Source organism: Danio aesculapii, chromosome 3 (assembly GCF_903798145.1).
Source record: "Danio aesculapii chromosome 3, fDanAes4.1, whole genome shotgun sequence".
Taxonomy (NCBI): Eukaryota; Metazoa; Chordata; class Actinopteri; order Cypriniformes; family Danionidae; genus Danio; species Danio aesculapii.
This window is the reverse complement of record NC_079437.1, coordinates 3,349,932-3,369,668: the sequence shown is the minus strand read 5'-3', so window position 1 is coordinate 3,369,668 and position 19,737 is coordinate 3,349,932. Positions and strand designations below refer to the sequence as shown.

Here is a 19,737-nt window from a genome sequence, read left to right as displayed (position 1 = left end):
CAACACTATGTACAGCTAAAAACCGAGGCTCTGCTTAGCCAAAGACAAGGAAAGAAGACGGAACTGTACAACTTACATGTTTACGTTTCATTCTAAGCATTCAGCGTCCGCAGTTTAATTCACCATATTTAACTGTTTTTGCAGAAATCATTTGTAGCGAATTAGCTCAAAATTAAATTTCCCGTGCGTTCTCCACCATTAATACTGTAGCGGATTAGCTCAAAGTTAAACTTCCCGTGCGTTCTCCACCATTATTATTGTAGCGGATTAGCTCAAAGTTAAACTTCCCGTGCATTCTCCACCATTAATACTGTAGCAGATTAGCTCAAAGGGAAGAAGAAGATTCATTTGAACAGGGCTTCAAAAGAATCTACTCTAAATCCGAACAAACGAATCATCCAGCGATCGTTCGAACGTTAATTTCGGCTATTGCTATCAAAATAAAAACCCATTTATGTTTAAGCAGGGTAGCAAGATCGAAGTTTAAGACAATAGATTTATAAATATGCACAGGCAACGGTCTTTATACAAAATGAAACTTTATTGACTAATCTAACAGAAACTAACACCTAACACAAACACACATTCATACAAGTGTAGAGAAGAGTAAAGAAAGTAAAGTAAGAGGTTGAGAGAATGTAATGATGGAAAACCTCAGATTTTGTAAGACCAAACCAAGCGAACCAAAAATAATCAAGCGAACCCTTCTATGGTCTCTTTAGGGTTCCATTTAGTTCACACCAGTTCAGATGGAAGTGTTACTTGCATTCCTTTGTGATGTGAAGAAGCTCCCTCTGTTGAGCACGTGGCTGGCTGGTCGTTCTTTGTCCTCGCGAGCCTTGGAGTGGGGTGAAGTCGGTCATTTCAAGCTTGAAGCGGCAACAGTGCAAATCATGAGGACTACTGGTTTGCGGCGCACTAAACTTAACTAACGTTAGACTCTCGATGGACAAGAAAGAAAAGAACGTATCAGAGATGGGAATGTCTGAACTGTGTGATTAACCCATTTCGTCTGGGTCCCCGCCTGCTCCCTGGAGTCCTCGGAGTTCAAGCCTTTCTCTGGCCTGGGGTTTCTGGGTCTCTGGGGTTTCCTGTTTCTGCATTCTTGAAGGTTTATCTGCTTAGGTCTGTTTCTTTCTAATGTCTTCGGGTCTTTTGGGTCTCTTCTGTCTTAGGGCAGTGGCTTAGGCACAAGCTTTTATAAGGATGGTTTGTATCCACCCTCCAGGGCCAATTTGACCAATCAGAAATAACTTCCCTGAGACATGCTTATTAGTCCTTTGTTCAGAAATATAGTGATTTGCATAGGTACTTTGATGTAAACTAAGGCAGAAATGTTCAAGTTTCTTAAAATGTTAATATGTTGCACTTGTATTAACATAAAATGTAAACAATCGCTTCAAAAGGACATCAAACATGAACTATCTATGAGCTTGTTTAGCTGCAGTAGAGGTAAACATTGATTGCAGAAGTATTAAAACAATAATATTAATACAGGAGCAAGGGAAACATTGCAAAACAGCTGATTACACATGAAGAGAGAATAAAAGTTTACAATAAAACATCAGTCTTAAGCAAGGAGCTTATAGAAGTTTTGACCATGTCTGTCCAGTGCAGTGAGCACATTCCTTTGTGTCGTAAATACCTCAGATTACAACTGACCATTCAGTCTTTTCCTGGGCGTACTGTTGGTGCTGTGTTGGCTGACGCATTTGTTGAATAAAAGCCAAATAATTGATCGGCCATATTCGTTCAACATTGCTGCAATCAAAAATGAGTAATGTGTATGATTCAGCACAGCGTGAACTTACCTGATATAACATAAGAACTGCAGAGTCCAGCATTTTTAGTTAGGTCCTCACTCCATTCAGCTCCCTTTTAGCCAAAGACATCTGCTGTTGGCATTAAAGCAGTGTGGTGTACAGTAAATAGTTTTCAAATAGTCCCCCGTGTGGACATTAAGTGATCCATCAATATTGCAAGACCCATCAATATTGCAAGTTTGCATAATTGTACATTGAGGTTACTCTCAGATGTGACCCTCGTGTGTTTTTCAGTGTTTTTGACTGACTGAATTTCACTTGTGACGTTTCTCTCTAGTGTGAATCCTCTCATGTGATTTCTGGTTTCCTAAATGACTGAATCTCTTGTCGCAGTGTGAACACCTGTAATGTTTCTCTCCAGTGTGAATCTTCTCATGTGATTTCTGATTTCCTATGCAACTGAATCTCTTGTCGCAGTGTGAACATTTATAAGGTTTCTCTCCAGTGTGAATCCTCTGGTGCATTTTTAGACATTGGGAATCACGGAATCTCTTGTCGCACTGTGAACACTTGTACGGTTTCTCCCCAGTGTGAATCCTCTCATGTGATTTGTGGTTTTCTATCCGACTGAATCTCTTGTCGCAGTGTGAACACTTGTAAGGTTTCTCTCCAGTGTGAATCCTCTCATGTGTTTTCTGTCTTCCTAAATAACTGAATCTCATGTCGCAGTGTGAACACTTGTACGGTTTCTCTCCAGTGTGAATCATCTGGTGTTGTTTTAAGATTGTAGCTGTAATAAAGGTCTTCTCACACTCGGAGCACACATACTCTCTCACACCAGTGTGAGTCTTCTGATGATATCTTAAACTTCCTTGATTTACAAAACTCTTTCCACACACAGAGCATGAATAAGGCTTCTCCTTTGTGTGAACTCTAAGATGAAGATTCAGCTCTGAAGCCCTTAAAAATGTTTTGCTGCACTGATCACATGTGTGTGTTTTCTCTCCAGTGTGGATCTTCATGTGTTGATTAAGGTTTGATGAGTCTCTGAAACTTCTCCCACACTGAGAACATGTGAATGGTTTCTCTCCGGTGTGGATCCTCATGTGGACCTTGAGATTCACTTTGTTTGCCAGACTCTTTCCACACTGAGTGCAGGTGAAACATTTTTTGTCTCTTTCCTTTAGTGATTTAGTTTTTTCTCTCATTTTAACATGGGGTGTCTCCTCCATCAGGCCTGAAATGAAAGTGAAAAGACAGCATTTTATATAAGTGACACAAAAAATTATAGTAGACAACTATGAACTGACAACTATTCCAGTACACGTTTTACGCAGCGGATACCCTTCCAGCTACTATGGCCAATTATGTTTACACAATTCCCCTATAGCGCATGGGTTTGGACTGTGGGGGAAACCAGAGCACCCGGAGGAAACCCACGCCAACATGGGGAAAACAGGCAAACTCCACACAGAAATGCCAACTGGCCCAGCCGGGACTCGAACCAGCAACCTTCTCCCTGTGAGGCAACAGCGCTAACCAAACTAGTTTCATTTTTTAATTGCATCAGTTTAATTGAAGTCACCTCAGTAATCAAATAGGTTGAGCTTTCTCTTATGCTCAGGAGATTTCTAGCTATTAAATCATTTAAAGGCCTTAAAATATCAAGTCCACTTGAGTAATATATTCAGACATCCTACCCTGCAAAAACTATTATCAGCGAGGAACTATAATACAATATTTCAGAGCTTCGGTATCAGTATTTATTGCCCGTACACCATGGTCAATAACGATTTTAAAAAGTTTGGTATGAAGTTTCATTGTGAAGGCTATAGTTTTATTAAGATGTGGCTGCTGATCATGCACCTTGGAACTAGGGCTGGGCGGTATATCGACTTCTGAGGATATATATCGATATGATTCCCCAACGCGATGCAGGATTATCCAGTATCGTTCATATCGATATGGTTTGAGGCCACACATGCACATTCTGCACACAACAGACCACTCCAGGGTAGCACGCAAGCTCCAAATGTGCGCATGCGCAAATTAATGATTCACTCCATGAGTCAAGCAAAAGATTTGTTCAAAATGAACGAATCGTTCAAGAACGACCCATCACTGACGCGACATGGAGGAACATGCAGTGCCGGTGTTGTATCGAAATCTGACTCCCGCTTGCGTGCACACACGTCACACGTCTTGCAGCTTTCACAGCGGTTTACCAGAAACCTTTTATCAATAATTTCTTCCGCAATTGACAGCAAGAACGAACGTAGAAGCCTTGTCAATTTGACAAGCAGCACCTGAATGCGTTCAAAAGAATTCAAAATGCCAAAATGGGAGGAATTTATACCGCATTTCGAAAGTGAAACCGCAAATTAGTAGTGATGACTTCATGAATTTTTTCAGTGATAAAATAGAAGGCTTTAGACAGAAAATAGGAGATATTAAACTTTCTGCACCGCCTTATACTTCAGATCCAGTAAACACGTCTCTGAATCTAAATAACCTACAGTGCTTTAAAATCATAGAACAGGAAGAGCTAGACAAAATTATAAATAGCTCTAAATCAGCTACGTGTATATTGGACCCAGTTCCAACAAAGTTACTGAAAGAATTGCTACCTGTTATAGGAGAACCTCTTCTTAACATTATCAACTCTTCTTTATCTTTAGGCCATGTTCCAAATCCTTACAAGTTAGCTGTTATTAAACCTATTATTAAGAAACCACAACTGGACCCCAGCAACTGAGCTAATTATAGGCCTATTTCAAACCTTCCATTTATATCTAAAATACTAGAAAAAGTTGTTTCTGCTCAATTATGCTCCTTTCTGCAGACGAACAATGTTTTTGAAGTGTTTCAGTCAGGTTTCAGAGCTCATCACAGTACAGAAACTGCATTAGTGAAAATAACCAACGATTTACTCTTAGCTGCTGACCAAGGGTGCATCTCGCTATTAGTTCTACTCGATCTTAGTGCGGCATTTGACACCATTGACTACGGTATCCTTATTAATCGCTTAAAGTCTACAGGTGTCCAGGGACAGGCTCTACAATGGTTTAAGTCATACTTAGCTGACCGTTACCAGTTTGTAAATATAAATGGACAGCCTTCACAAATCAGCCCAGTAAAATACGGGGTGCCTCAAGGATCAGTTTTAGGCCCTTTACTGTTTACAATATACATGCTACCCCTGGGAGACATTATTAGAAGACATGGGATCAGCTTTCACTGCTATGCAGATGATACTCAATTATATATTTCAACTAAACCTGACGAGACGTCTAATCTGTCCAAGCTAACTGAGTGTATTAAAGATGTTAAAGACTGGATGACCAACAATTATCTTCTCTTAAACTCAGACAAAACAGAATTATTACTTATTGGGCCTAAATCCTGTACACAGCAGATCTCACAACTCGACCTGCAATTAGAGGGATTCAAAGTTAGCGTTAGCTCTACTATAAAAGATCTGGGTGTCATATTGGACAGCAATTTAACTTTTAAAAATCATATATCCCATGTCACAAAAACTGCTTTCTTTCATCTGAGAAATATCGCTAAGTTATGAAGTATGCTATCCATCTCAGATGCAGAAAAGCTAGTCCATGCTTTTATGACTTCTAGGCTGGATTACTGTAATGCTCTGTTCGCTAGTTGCCCAGCATGCTCTATTAACCAACTTCAGCTAGTACAAAATGCAGCTGCTAGAGTTCTTACCAGGTCTAGAAAATTTGATCACATCACCCCAATTTTATCCTCCTTACACTGGCTGCCTGTTAAGTTTCGTATTGAATTTAAAATATTGCTTCTTACCTACAAAGCTTTAAATAATCTAGCTCCTGTTTATCTAACCAATCTTCTGTCTCGCTACAATCCAACCCGCTCTAAAAGATCTCAAAACTTAGGGCTTCTGGTAGTACCTAGAACAGCAAAGTCGAGTAAAGGAGGTGACGCTCTCGGGACAGACGAGTCTTTGCTGAGGTCCAGCATTCTCTAGCCTCCGGCACCTTTACTGCAGCTCTGCACAAGACGTTTGGCCAGTGGAGAAATGGTCGTGCCCAACTGAGTCTGGTTTCTCTCGAGGTTTTTTTTCTTCACTTTCACCAATTAGTGAAGTTTTTTTCCCTCTCCGCTGTCGCCACTGGCTTGCATGGTTCAGGATCTGTAGAGCTGCGCATCGTTGGATTTGCTCTTCAGTGTTTGGACTCTCAGTAGTGATTATTAAACCACACTGAACCGAGCTAAACTGAACTGAACTTAAACACTGAAAACTGAACTACACTGTTTTAATTTACTATGATCTTCTATGTGAAGCTGCTTTGACATAATCTACATTGTAAAAGCGCTATACAAATAAAGGTGAATTGAGTTGAATCAGACTCACGAGTAAGGTTATTGATTTTATTAAAGCGATTCCTGAAAATGACCAGGTTTTATGGCATAAATCAATGTGGCGTAAAATATTACACTAACAAACAATTATTTTAGTGTTTGATTTGATCAAAATTAGTGTCAAAAGATAGCATTGTTTTATGATATTTACAGCTTGCTATTGTACCAATAGTGGTGTTATTGTACCATTCTGGGACAATTTTCTAGCAACGTTTTCTGGAAAAATAAAAAACTTTAAAGTCAAAATGGTCAAATAAAATGTATAATGTGTAACACAATTATTATTTGTAACATATTTTAGTGCTATGAGTACTGAGTACTATTATCGATCTGAAAGTGCTACCAAAGACAATAAAAGTAACACAATAACAGTTTAACAATTGTTTAGAAGTTTTGTAATGATTACAAATAAGATTTTGAAAATCAAAATATCACAATTTTTTGTGATCACACACATTATAATAGGAGCTCTCTTAGGTTAAAGCAAAAATTATTTGCTTGTGATGTGTATTTTTTCCCAGATTGATATTACAATTTAAAAAGGGGGTCTCTGCCGACACTAATACAGCGCACGAAAGGCGGCAGATATTTCCACTGTTTTTTACTCGAGAAATGAAAAATCTCCCCAACAAGAATGTAAAGCGTTTATTTTATTTAATGTTATTTTCTACGTCAAAAAAAAAAAAAAAAGATTAATCCAATGTTTATTTTTCATCATTTTTCTCTGCATTGTTTGCAGCTTGATGACTTGTAGGACTCATGAAAAAGTACTCAAAAATAAAGTTTGTTGTGAGAAAATTACTCAGAGTACTATCATTTATTGTATGTGAAGATAATATTCATTCCCTCAACTCAATACGAAACAGTGATAAATCCTTAACGATAAAAAGACAATAAATGTCTAAAACATTGAAGTAACTGAACAATATCTATTTACAAAAACACAATTAATAAAAATACAACAGAATTAATGCATTAAATTAAAATCTAGTATGTTTTAATATTTTTCATAATGATGTATGCAATCATAGCGTAATATTTTATTTTATAGTAGAAAAAAAGTTTAAATTACAATTGGGTATTGGCCCAGCCCTAATATATATATATATATATATATATATATATATATATATATATATATATATATATATATATATAATAAAACTTGCAATCTGCACTCCAAAAAAAATACAAAGACTGCCACCTGGTGGTGGGAGAAGAATTTTGCAAACGTGTACAATAAAGTGGGGGAACTATGACGTCACCTTGTATGCAAAAACCCTGGAGCGAGCATTTTAGCAGTTACGGTTCCCTCGTCCCAAAGTCAATGGGTTTTTTCAATGGGATTTCAGTTAAATCGCTTAAATAAGGTTTGTGGCAAACACAACTTCAATATACTTTCACGTTTTATTCTACGACATAAAACACATCAGTTACAGCACACTCTTGAGTTTTAAATCGGTTATGCTTCTTTAAAAAGACAGTTGCTATCAAGTTGCTAAATGGGACTACAGGCGGTGTCGGAGACATTATACGTCATCGAGCTGAACTCGTCTGGAGTGCAGCTCGCTTGTGTTCCAGGCATTTGAGTTTCTCTGTTGTTTAAGTGTTTACCTAAATTGTATTTTATAGTTTGTAGTATTTTTCTAATTGGAAATTCATATTGCGTGTAGATAATTCCTTCACTTGTCAAGACAGATTCAATTGTTGATCATTTAGTTTAATTATGGGAATATGGGGATACAGCTTACCAGTGCAGCCTGTCTCTGTCCTGCTCTCAGTAATGCAAACGGGAATAAATATGTAAAAATACACACATATTACCTGTCATTTTAATGTGATCAAGTGATTTTTCTTAGTTTTTTTTCTCCTGAGGACATTTAACTCTGTCATAACTGCAATATTTACACTCCTTAAAATGTATAGCATATGTGACTGTATGGGCTGCTTTTCGCTGTACTTCGTGACAAAAATTTAATGTTGCTCTGTGTCCATGATAGAACTTGCAGGCATTTGATAGACCTCTGCTCCTCACGCCTCATTTCTGTCGTTTGTTAAGGTAAGCAGGCTGTGTGTACGCGAGCGATACACTTATTTAAATATGTCTTATGATAATACTATGTTGGCACATTTATACATACAGTTTTAAAACGTTTACAACAACCGCAAAGCAAAACAGATGTATTTCCCCACGTATAAACGATCCAAAAGGCACGTAGGTCTGTGTATTTGTTGTCTTTCACAACACGCGCAACGATCTCAGATCAGTTCATCCTGACATTTCAATCTGATTTGTGAACTTGTTTGAAGAACCAAATTAGCCAGAGATCAGTTATCAAGATTAAAAGATCCAGGATCTGCCAAATCATCTTAGATCATTAAAGCGATGTACGAAGAACAGGTCCCTGATCTGTGTAAACAATATCAAAAGGCTAAAAACTGAACTAATTTCAAGATCACTGATTTTTCCCATTAAATCTCCCTTTAAAGTAATTAGTGTTACTGTTTACTGTTGTGCTTAACAGAAGTGCAATACAAAATTGAAAATTCAGGATTCAATAATGAGTATTGAATAAATATTGATAATTTAAGATGTTTCAGCGGGCAGGTCGACGCACACACAGAGTGCTATGGTCAAGTCAAGTCAAAGTTTATTTATAAAGCGCTTTTTAAAAACAACAAGTGCTTAGCAAAGTGCTGTACACACACATACACCATTTAAAACAAAGGACAAATTCAACAGACACATGACTCTCATATGGTATTAAAAGCCAAAGAGTAAAAATGGGTTTTAAGACTTGATTTAAAAACAGAAAGGGTTGCAGCCTGCCTAACGCAGGGAGGCAAATTATTCCAAAGTTTGGGGGCCACCACTGCAAAGGCACGGTCCCCCCTGGTTTTTAACCTTGCGCCTGGGACAGCCAAAAGTAGCTGATCAGTACATCTATGGTAAAGCACGCTAAACGTCATATGTGTATTGATTAATACAATGTTATATGCGAAATAAACGCTAAAAAAAGTTTTTGATAGGCTATAAATGGTAATATATTAGCTATCCACCACTAACAAGTAGGCTAATATGCAAAGATCTGTTATTTTAAAAAAAAATTGTTATTAAAAAAATACTAATGTCTATTTTGGCTCTGGTGCATTAAATAATAATTAATAATAATATTAAGATGTCTTTAAAAATCACTAATATAGAAAGTTGTATGAAATGTTAATATTTTTTAATGGTATCATCTTGAAGTTGGACATTCCAGCATCGTGACAACACTACAGTTACTATAAACATTATTATATGCATTAAAAGCAATAAGGGTGATTTCATTGCATGTATAGTTGACATTTTAAAAAGTTAAGGAATAAAACTTTAAAAAGAGCAATTATTTCCAGTATTTTATTAAAAGCATTTTTAATTTTTATAATTCAGCTTGTGCCAAACATAAGTGATTAAATGTTTTACTTTTAGAGAAATAAACAGTTTTAATATTGTTTGTGAACTCTGTTATGGATGAATCTAGTAATGTATAGAAATAACAATAAATCATAGCAAGACACACATAGAAAGATACACGTTTTTGGCCCACCTGGTATGTCACTTCGCCCACCATAAAGTTCCAAGCTGGAGCCGGGGGTTAGTTACGTCCCCTTTCAATCATCTCCACACATCATCCACATTTCTTTCATATTTAATTACCTACATTATTGCAGATTCAGATGTGTGTTAATCTGATATTCACAAGTCTTTCATGCAGAGAATCTCCTCAGGTCTTTGGATAATAATAATGTATTCAGAAGTTAATGATGATTCGTGTAGTGGTAGTAATGGAGCAAATGAATGCTGGAAAATAGTAAAATACTAAATGAAAAGGAAGAAAACTAACAGTCCAGCTTCCAGAACTAAAATGCCCATCAGTGCTTCACACCCCAGTCCGGCAGGTGTCAGTAGAGCACCTTTAATGTTGGTTTACCACAAAACATCTAAAGAAGAAGAGTCCAGTGGAGGAGCTCCAGACTTCTGTTTTGTGTTCACTTTATGATTAAAGTTCTTGCTTCTAAATGGGCGAGTTTGAGCTACGAGTACAGTAATAAAGACAAAGAATAAATCTTAAGTGACTTCATATAGCTTAGCTTAATGTTTAACTTGCTTATTATAAGCGACTCAGCCAGGGTTAAAGTCAGGTATTCAGTCAGGATAGCGTGAAATTTACATCTTAACCTCTTTATCTTGCTTTTGTGCGATACTCTCTGAAAATATGAACTGATAAATAAAGAAAGAAACATAAATAAGGAAAGAAACATACCTGTTTGCGGATGAAATAGCAGTCCGGCGTTCCTGATCGCTTTTGTAGAGGAATTTACAGTTGAGCCCCAATATATACTGAATAAAGGCAAGCAGCTGAAGTGTCCGTCAGATAAACAGTCTGGCAGCAGAAGGTTAAATAGAAAAGCTGGAGTGTGTTGTCGTGATTTCTTCAGCACTGAACCTCCACACGAGTTCTTCTTCTTCTTCGTTTTTTGGCGAATTGCATTCTTTGTGCATATCGCCACCTACTGTGCTAGTTGTGCAACCAGATTCTGTGATTGCTCTGCCCCAATCCCACAGACCTCAGAGTCCAGGCGCCGGTTGACGCTGCGTGTTCAGCTCCTCCCCCCTGCACACTGAACTCCTTAATCTCTAGACTTGTAACAGAGCACTTATTTTATTTACTTACATGAGTTATATTTTAGTTATATTATTATTAGTTATATATTATTTTATTATATCCTTTTATCTAATCCTGTATTATATAAAAAATTTATTAGAGTCCTATATCCTATCCGATCATAATTAAACTCATACCCCAATAGGTATCCTATATCTTTATCTTCCTTTCCTTTCTCCTTAAGGTATTCAATTAGTTCCTTTCTTTCTTCTCTATATTTTAAACACTCATATATTACATGCTCAATTGTTTCTTTAACATCACAAGAGTCACATAATCCATTCTCATGTATACCAATTAAAAACAATGAATCATTCAATCCGGTGTGCCCCAGTCTCAGTCTGGTAATTACCCCCCCTCTTCCTTCCTATTCCTTCCATGAATAACCATTTTAGTGTCTACATTCTTTTTGATTTTATATAGACCTCTTCCCTTCAAATCTGTATTCCATACTTCTTGCCAATGTATTGTCACATTTTTCTTAATAATACTTTTAATTTCTCCTTTACTTAATGGAACATTTATATCGATTTCTTTTCTTTTAGTCACATTTTTAGCTAATTCATCACTTATTTCATTTCCCACCACCCCTATATGTGCTGGAATCCAACAAAACCCAACTAGAATTCCTTTCCTTTGGATTCTCCATATTAATGTAAAGACTTCATTCATTAAATCTTCTCTAGATGACTGATGACTGGCTAATGATTTTAATACTGAAGCAGAGTCTGAGCAAATCACAACTCTGTCTGGTGTCACTTCTTCTACCCACATAAGTCCCACAATGATAGCAACCATTTCAACAGAATATATTGACAGTTCTGATGTTGTTCTTTTTTTTATAAATACCTCCAAATCAGGAACACACACTCCTATTCCTGTCACACCCTTGTCAGGGTCTTTAGATCCATCAGTATACATTTGTGTACTCCCATAAAATTTTCCAACTATATGCTTATATACATTTTGTTTGAGTGTACCTGATTCCTCCCACTCATTTCTTTTATCCAAGATCTCAAGATTAATTTTAACTTCAGGTATTATCCATAGGGGGACTTCACTCCATACTGGGCTTTTATTACCCACTATATCAAATACTTGGTGTTTTTTTGCTATATTATGTATATCCCATCCAAATCCTCTTCCTCTATTATTTGTATACTCCCAACAATCCATTAAAGTTTCTTTTACAATGTTCTCTCCAGCATAGCTTTTAATAGATGACCAATACGCCAGCGCCAATTTCTCCCTACGCAGATATAATGGTAATTCATTTGTTTCAACAATTAAAGCATTAACCGGTGTTGATTTTACTGCTCCTATACACATTCGAAGTGCTCTATATTGAATTCTATCAAGTCTTTTTAAAATAGTCTTTGATGCTGCCGCATATACCATACACCCATAATCAAGTACCGATCTTATTAAAGCCTGATACACTGTGAGCATTAATGATCTCTCTGCTCCCCATTCTTTGCCTGCTATTGCCCTCATTGCATTTAAAGTTTTCCTACACTTCTTTTCCACTTCCTCAATATGCTTTTTCCATGTGTACCTGCTATCCAACCAAATCCCTAGATATTTAAATTCTTTAACCTCTTCTAATGATTTCCCATATATTGATAATTTAATGTCACTTGATATCTTATTTTTCCTACTAAAGATCATATAACATGACTTACTGATCGATATTTTGAATCTCCAAAAATTACTCCACTTTTCTACCTTATCTATCGCAGCTTGTATATTTTTAAGTACCTGCTTTAGGTTTCTTCCTCGCTTCCATATAGCTCCATCGTCAGCGTAAAGAGCACTTCCTATCCCAGGTCCTAAGTCTTTGAAAATATCATTAATCATTATATTAAAAAGCAATGGACTAATAGTACTGCCTTGAGGAATACCGTTTTCTGCATTAAAAGATGAAGAATGAGCATTTCCCACTTGAACCATAAATGTTCTATCATTCAGAAATTGTTTTATCCAGTTATATAATTTTCCTTCTATGTTCATTTTATCAACTTTAGCTAACAATCCTTCTCGCCAAACTGTATCATATGCTTTTTCAATATCAAAGTACACGACTACCATAAACTCTTTCATGTTAATTGCTTTTTCTATTTCATTAGTGACTTTACTTAATGCATCTATAGTTGATCTTCCTCTTCTAAAACCACACTGATATTTGCTATATTTTTCCTTTTTCTCCACATCATAATTAATTCTATTCATTATCATTTTTTCCATTAATTTACCTAAATTTGATGTTAATGCTATTGGTCTGTAATTTTCCGGTTTTGTAGGATCTTTCATTGGTTTTTTAATCGGTATTACTATTGCTTGTTTCCACATTTTTGGGATAACTCCTTCTTTCCATATTCTGTTGTATAGTTTAAGAATCAATAAAATAACTTTTTCTGAAAGATGTTTAATCATTATGTAGCTTACCCTGTCTCCACCTGGGGCAGTATTTGCACATTTCCCCAGTGCTCTTTTCAATTCTGAAGCTGTAAAATCTACACCCATACAACTATTTCCATTTATTTTATTATGCATAATATTTGGATTCATTTCCATAAACTCCCTTCTACTTTCTACATACTCGTCCCCCAATTCTATACTATATAATCTTTGTAGTACATTTCCTAGCATATTAGCCTTTTCAATTTCTGATATAGCAGTTACATCCTTCTCAAGCAACACTGGTATTGGTTTTCTCTTTTTCCCTTTTCCACTCATATTTTGTAACATTTTCCATACTTGATCTATGGTGGTATCTTTCCCCATCGTCGAGCAAAATTTTCTCCATCCCTCCCTCTTAGCGGTTTTAATCAGTCTCCTTACTTTAGCTCTTGCTCTCTTGTAAATCAGCATGTTATCAAAGTTCATGTTTTTCCTAAGCTGTTTGAATGCCTTATTCCTTTCTTTAATTGCCTTGCTACACTCTTCTGTCCACCATGGAATGTTCCTCTTTTTTTCACCTGCAGTTCTTATAGGGATGTATAAATTAGCTGATTGTATTATTAAATCTGTCAATGACTTGCATAATATTTCAACTGTTTCCTCTTTTACTTTTACTAAATTTTCTTCACAGTATTTCCCAAATGCTACCCAATCTGCTTTCTCATATTTCCAGCAATTCTGTAGATATTGACCACTATTAAAATTCCTTACATTTAATTGACATATTATTGGAAAATGATCACTTCCAATTGTGCTCTCACTTAATACTTTCCATTCACAGATATTAGCTATTTCATTTGAAATAAATGTTAGGTCTAAACATGATACTGTATTGTCAATTATATTATACCTAGTGCCTTCTCCAGTGTTCAGGCAAACTAAAGATCTTTCTTCCATATATTGTTCTATTATTTCCCCATTATCATCTATTTTTTTACTCCCCCATAACCAATTGTGAGCATTAAAATCCCCACACCAAAGTTCTTTCTTTCCTCTTTCAACCTTTTCAAGTGAATTGATTGAATTTTTTTACACGGATTATAAAAGTTATATATTACCAGTGAATTTTCACAATAATAAACCTCAACCATCACACACTCTAATCCCTCCACCTCTCCCAAGACTCTGTACGTCATTTCATCACTTATAAATGTAGCTACCCCTCCTCCTTGACTCCCTTCCCTGTCTTTCCGTATCAATTTATAACCTTTTAAAACAAACTGAATATTTGGTTTAAGCCATGTTTCCTGCACACATATTACATTTGGTTTATATTCTAACTCTAAAACAAATTTTTTAAACTCTTGCCCATTCGCAATCAAACTTCTTGCATTCCATTGTAGAATACTTATAACCATTAAGCTAATCAGAAACTTGAGAAGCATCATTTATTGTTGATCGAGTGAGAATGTCATGAATCATATGGGCAGAAATTCCTGTAATTCCTAAAAACTCTGCTGCAGCATCTAGAATTGTTTTAATTTTAGCTGACCTGCTTGTCATTACAGCTGTTACATTAATCACTTTGACAATGAATACCAGAAAGTTCTCTTTTGTCATTATTAAGTCATTTTCCTTTATACATTTGTGATTACAAATATTTTCCCTTCTGTTCCCAGTCTCAGTATTCATTTCCAGTTGTTTTTCATTTGTCATTACTTCCTCTGTTCTTATCTACCTTTTCTGGCAGCTCTTGACTGCTTCTGCATATGAAACTTTGTGTTCCATCTTGAATTTCTGTACCTCTTTTGCTTTTATCTGAAATTCACATCCTCCACATGCCGCACTGTGTGGACCCCCACAATTGCAACATTTTAGATCATTTGTACATTTGTCATATTCATGATCTTCCCCACACTTCACACATCTCATTTTTCCTCTACATACTGCTGCTACATGACCAATACGCTGACATTTGTAACATCTCAAGGGCTTTGGAATGTATTCTCTAACTGTGTAGCTGATGTATCCCATTTTCACCTTTTCAGGCATTTTACCTTCAAATGTCAGCAAAATGCTCATACTTTCTTGTCTATCCCCATTTACATTTTTAAGCAATCTTCTCACATTGATTACTTTGCCTCCTATAATATTTTCTTCAATCTCTTCGTTGGAAATATGTGTTGGAACACCTGCAATTACCCCCTTCTCATTTTTGGCTACTCTAATTTCTCTAGAACTTACTTTTTCTCCGTTCATCTCTTTAATTCCAAGCAATTTATTTCTTTGTGCAATGTCCTTAACTATTATTAGCACTCTTCCTTGTCCCATACATCTTGCCAAACTAACTGTTCCGATTAGCTTATCTATAGCCTTAGACAGCCCTATTGGATGTAGATGTTTCCCTGTACCTTTGTCAAACGTCATCATTACTTTATATCCTGATATTTCATTTTGCGTTTGGTCTTTCTTATTCTCTTTCTCACTCGTTTTAGTCTTTTTTTTTATTTCCATTTACCACATTATGCGTATCCTCATAGTCTTCCTGTTCTTTATACATGGCTTTCTTACGTTTAGAGTTTTTCTTTTTGGAAAATACTTCTGTAAAGCCCATACTTTCATTTATCATTGACTCATCCGAGTCATCATCCATGATTGCACAACAAGCACAGATCAGATCAAGCGATGACTGTTTATTCACTTAAAGTTGTTATTTTTAAGAAATGTTACAGATACCGCGAACTCCAGCTTGTTGTTGTCTCAATCCGTGACGTAGCTTCCGCTTCCTCCGACCCTCCTCCACACGAGTTTTCCTTGCTCTGAGCTTTTACTCGGATAATGCCTCTGCTAACTGTGTGCTCAGCACTACTGCCATCTAGAGGACAATAACAGCAACATCCACTAATCGCCACATCCCCTTTCATTTGAGAGAAAACATCATCTGCAGAGCACAAACAACCGATAAAGAACATAAAACTCTCTAAAAGACAGTCACCTTCACACAATTTAAATAGAAGTATCAACATAAAAAATAGGAATAAATACTATATAGTGTTTTACTGTAGTAAAGTACATGAATGAATCTGAAACAGGACTTACTTTGAACCTGATTCTGTGCCGCTATCTTTCCCAGCAGTGCTTTGCTTTGTTTATGGACGATTGTAAGTTCACGCTGGTGACGCCATCATGTGGTTTGTATTTGAATGGTGGAAGGCGGGAACGCGTGTTCGAAAATAGAATTAGTGTTCCAATCCGCAGAATGTTGAGAAGAGGATGTCAACGGTTCTGGCGTATTTCCGACTATTTCCGTAAGAAGGGGGAGAGTGCAAACAAACTACAAACATGGCGGACGCGCGAGGCCAACCGTCAAAAGTCCAAAGGCTTTGGTAACATTGTTTGAATGACTATTAATTAACATCTAGCTGAATGGAAATATTAAAATCACGTTTGTGTGTTATATTTTGTCTGCAACAACAATGTGACCTAATGGCTCGTTTCCACTGACTGGTACGGTACGGTTCGGTTTGGTACGGGTCACCTTTATCAGGCTTGCGTTTCCACTAACAAGGGTACCCTTTTGGTGGGCGTGGTGTATGACAGAAAGTTTCAGTCGACGTCATTCTAGCTCGAGGAAATGTCTACAATAAAGCTGTACAGGTAGCTCACATATATGAAAAGCACTTCTCATAAAACAGATGCTTTACACACATAAATACTTGTGTAGAAATGTTTATTACTAACTTTTTAATGAACATGAGTTGATTATAACTGCAGATCAAAGCCTACTGTAACGTCTGTAATTATATTAAATAACTAAATAAATGAACATATATGAACACATACAGCCCCTTACAGTCTCCGATATGTTCCCAACTACAGAAGAACTACACACAGCAGACATTTCGTCCGTATTTAGGTTAAAAACAAAACAAAATATAGCCCACAGTCAGTGAAAACCTCTTATCTGTGTCTATAATCTTCAGCAGCACATGTAGCCTCTGTTAGAGAGTAATTCCATCATTCTGAGTTCATATTAGTCCAAAAGGTGATAATAACAATAATAATTAAATAAGGCAGTGTGTTCACGTCTGCTCAAAAAATAATGTGCTCCTTTTTTCCGGCTTCTCCTTTGTTTTTCCGCGCTTCACTCTCGCGTTTGTCAGTGTCTGACAGGATCGGGTTTCAAAAGCACGTCAATAATCAAGTGCAGGTTATTATCATCAGCTCAAGAAGTTTGTTATTTCAGATATAATGTTAGACGCGCGCGAGCACTAGCAAGAAAGCGAAACCGCTCGCGCCTCAGACTGCCTTGTAAAAAACTACGGGGCACAGGGTAAATCTGCTCTACTCCATGGCTTTGTGGCTGTTCATCAAGACGATGACAAGGTTTGTTTGAGCCCAGATCGACCATGGCTCGTTATTATATGTATTTATAATTCCGCTAAAATCTCTCGCTGCGTATTTCAAACATGGCGGGTTTTTTGTTTTCATTCTGGCTTGTTGCGTAAGCGAATGACGTATCTCTGTAAACCAATAGCGTTCAGCTGTGCGTGTGGCTTCGCCTTTTGGTACCCTTTCTCGTGTTTGGTACCCTTTCGAAAGGGTGCCGAAAAAGTGGTATGTTACGGTTCGGTTCGCTTTTTGACAGTGGAAACGGCTATAAAAGCGTACCAAACCAAACCGAACCGTACCACTCAGTGGAAACGGGCCATAATATAAAGGCGTGTTTGGAGATTTACCTTCTGAATGTGCAGTTATCCAAATATCTGAGGAGATTTCTCTGCATGGAAGACTCGTTAGATTAACCTGCTGCTGCTTCTCCAATATGGTAGGTAATTAAATATGAAAGAAATGTGGATGATGTGTCGAGATGACTAGAACGTAGTACAAGAATTGGGACACAGCAAATGAGTTTAGTGTGGAGAAGATTGGACTCATTTTCAGAAAGAGTAGACTGGCACTTTCATTTCTCTTCATTCCTCCCTGTATTTCTTTGAGTTCTTCTCTTTACTGAGGTGTTCCTACCTCATTTTGTGGATCTGTATCACAACGAGCGATTATCTCTGCTTTTCAGCAGTAGACATCATGTGTCATAAGTAAACATCTTAAGTGTGGACATGCAACAAAGAAAACACTTTAAATATCAATATATTTTACTTCTATGACATAATAAAGCAGCAGAAATCATTTAACATTTTATATATCGTGTATCACAATCTCACAGGGAGACGATATGGCGATCTGAAAATTTTGTATATCGCCCAACACTAGAGGAGACCCATGATTTTACAGTTTACAAAGTTAAAATGCAAAGAAATAAACAGTAAATCAATGCCCGGCTACATTTGTTATTCGTATTTCATACACACCGCCACACTTTATATCATTATAAAGATAATCGTGTTTATATAAACACTATAAATGAGTCTAAATGTGAACAAACTCCACTGATAAAAGACAAAGTCTGCCATTCACCAATTCTCAAACTGCTCTCCCGACAGAAATGCTTGCTACACACAAAGAGATTTGCTGTATTGGTCCTGAAAGGATCCCAGGGAAAAACATGCAACAAACCCAGTGGATCATGGAAACAAACACATACGACCCTTCAACGGCTAAAAACTGTGTGCCGTGGGTCTGTGGACACGGGCTCCCCAGTCATCAACATAGGGTCTCACAGCTTGGCACTGGCAGGTCTGTCTTGCCCTTAGAAATCACCACTTGCAGTTATGAATAATTAGGAAGCAGGCTCTTCTCATAGGATAAGAAAACTCTGCTATGAATAATAATGAGAAATCGACGCATCATCTGCGTTTCTGCGATACGTCACCGATTGTGATCTTACCCCAAAAATCTGTTTAAACCATGAAGATTAAATTAGCTCACAAAAGCTCAAAATTATGCAGTTTCCCTCCTAATTAAAGCTGACAGGCGCTAACATTGTCTAACCAGATGCTCAACACAATAAAAGTACCTGAGGGTTTCTTGAACCTTTAAAGATTTGTTCCAGAACGACCCATCAATATTGCAAGTTTGCATATTTGTATGTTAAGGTTACTCTCAGATGTGACACTCTAGTGTGTTTTCAATGTTTCTGACTGACTGAATCTCACTTGTTTCTCTCCGGTGTGAATCTTCTCATGCTTTTTTAAGCCTCCTAACTGAGTGAATCTCTTGTCGCAGTGTGAACACATGTATGGTTTCTCTCCAGTGTGAATTCTCTCATGTGTTTTCAGATGTGATAACTGATTAAATCTCATGTCGCAGTGTGAACACTTGTACGGTTTCTCTCCGGTGTGAATCCTCTGGTGTGTTTTCAGATGTGGTAACTGACTGAATCTCTTGTCGCAGTGTGAACACATGTAAGGTTTCTCTCCGGTGTGAATCATCTGGTGTTGTTGTAAGTTCGCAGCTGTAATAAAAGTCTTCTCGCACTCAAAGCACACATACTCTCTCACACCAGT

General features: G+C 37.0%; 2 protein-coding genes across 2 annotated transcripts in view; both read right to left on the bottom strand.

Moving 5' to 3' along the window:
• Window positions 1-522: 522 nt before the first annotated feature.
• LOC130220686 (gastrula zinc finger protein XlCGF7.1-like) lies at window positions 523-10,933 on the bottom strand. The gene is made up of 2 exons (XM_056452908.1): window positions 10,472-10,933; window positions 523-3,000 (listed from the first exon to the last, which is right to left on the bottom strand). Exon 2 carries the CDS (start codon window positions 2,993-2,995, stop codon window positions 2,078-2,080), a length of 918 nt encoding a protein of 305 aa, XP_056308883.1. The 5' UTR covers window positions 2,996-3,000; window positions 10,472-10,933; the 3' UTR covers window positions 523-2,077.
• Window positions 10,934-18,490: 7,557 nt separating this feature from the next.
• The window catches only part of LOC130220689 (gastrula zinc finger protein XlCGF7.1-like), an 8,034-nt gene continuing 6,787 nt past the window's right edge, over window positions 18,491-19,737 (bottom strand). Inside the window, exon 2 of the mRNA XM_056452913.1 lies at window positions 18,491-19,737. This exon is cut by the window's right edge and continues 392 nt beyond it. Within this exon, the coding sequence (XP_056308888.1) occupies window positions 19,348-19,737 (390 nt within the window). The 3' untranslated portion in view covers window positions 18,491-19,347.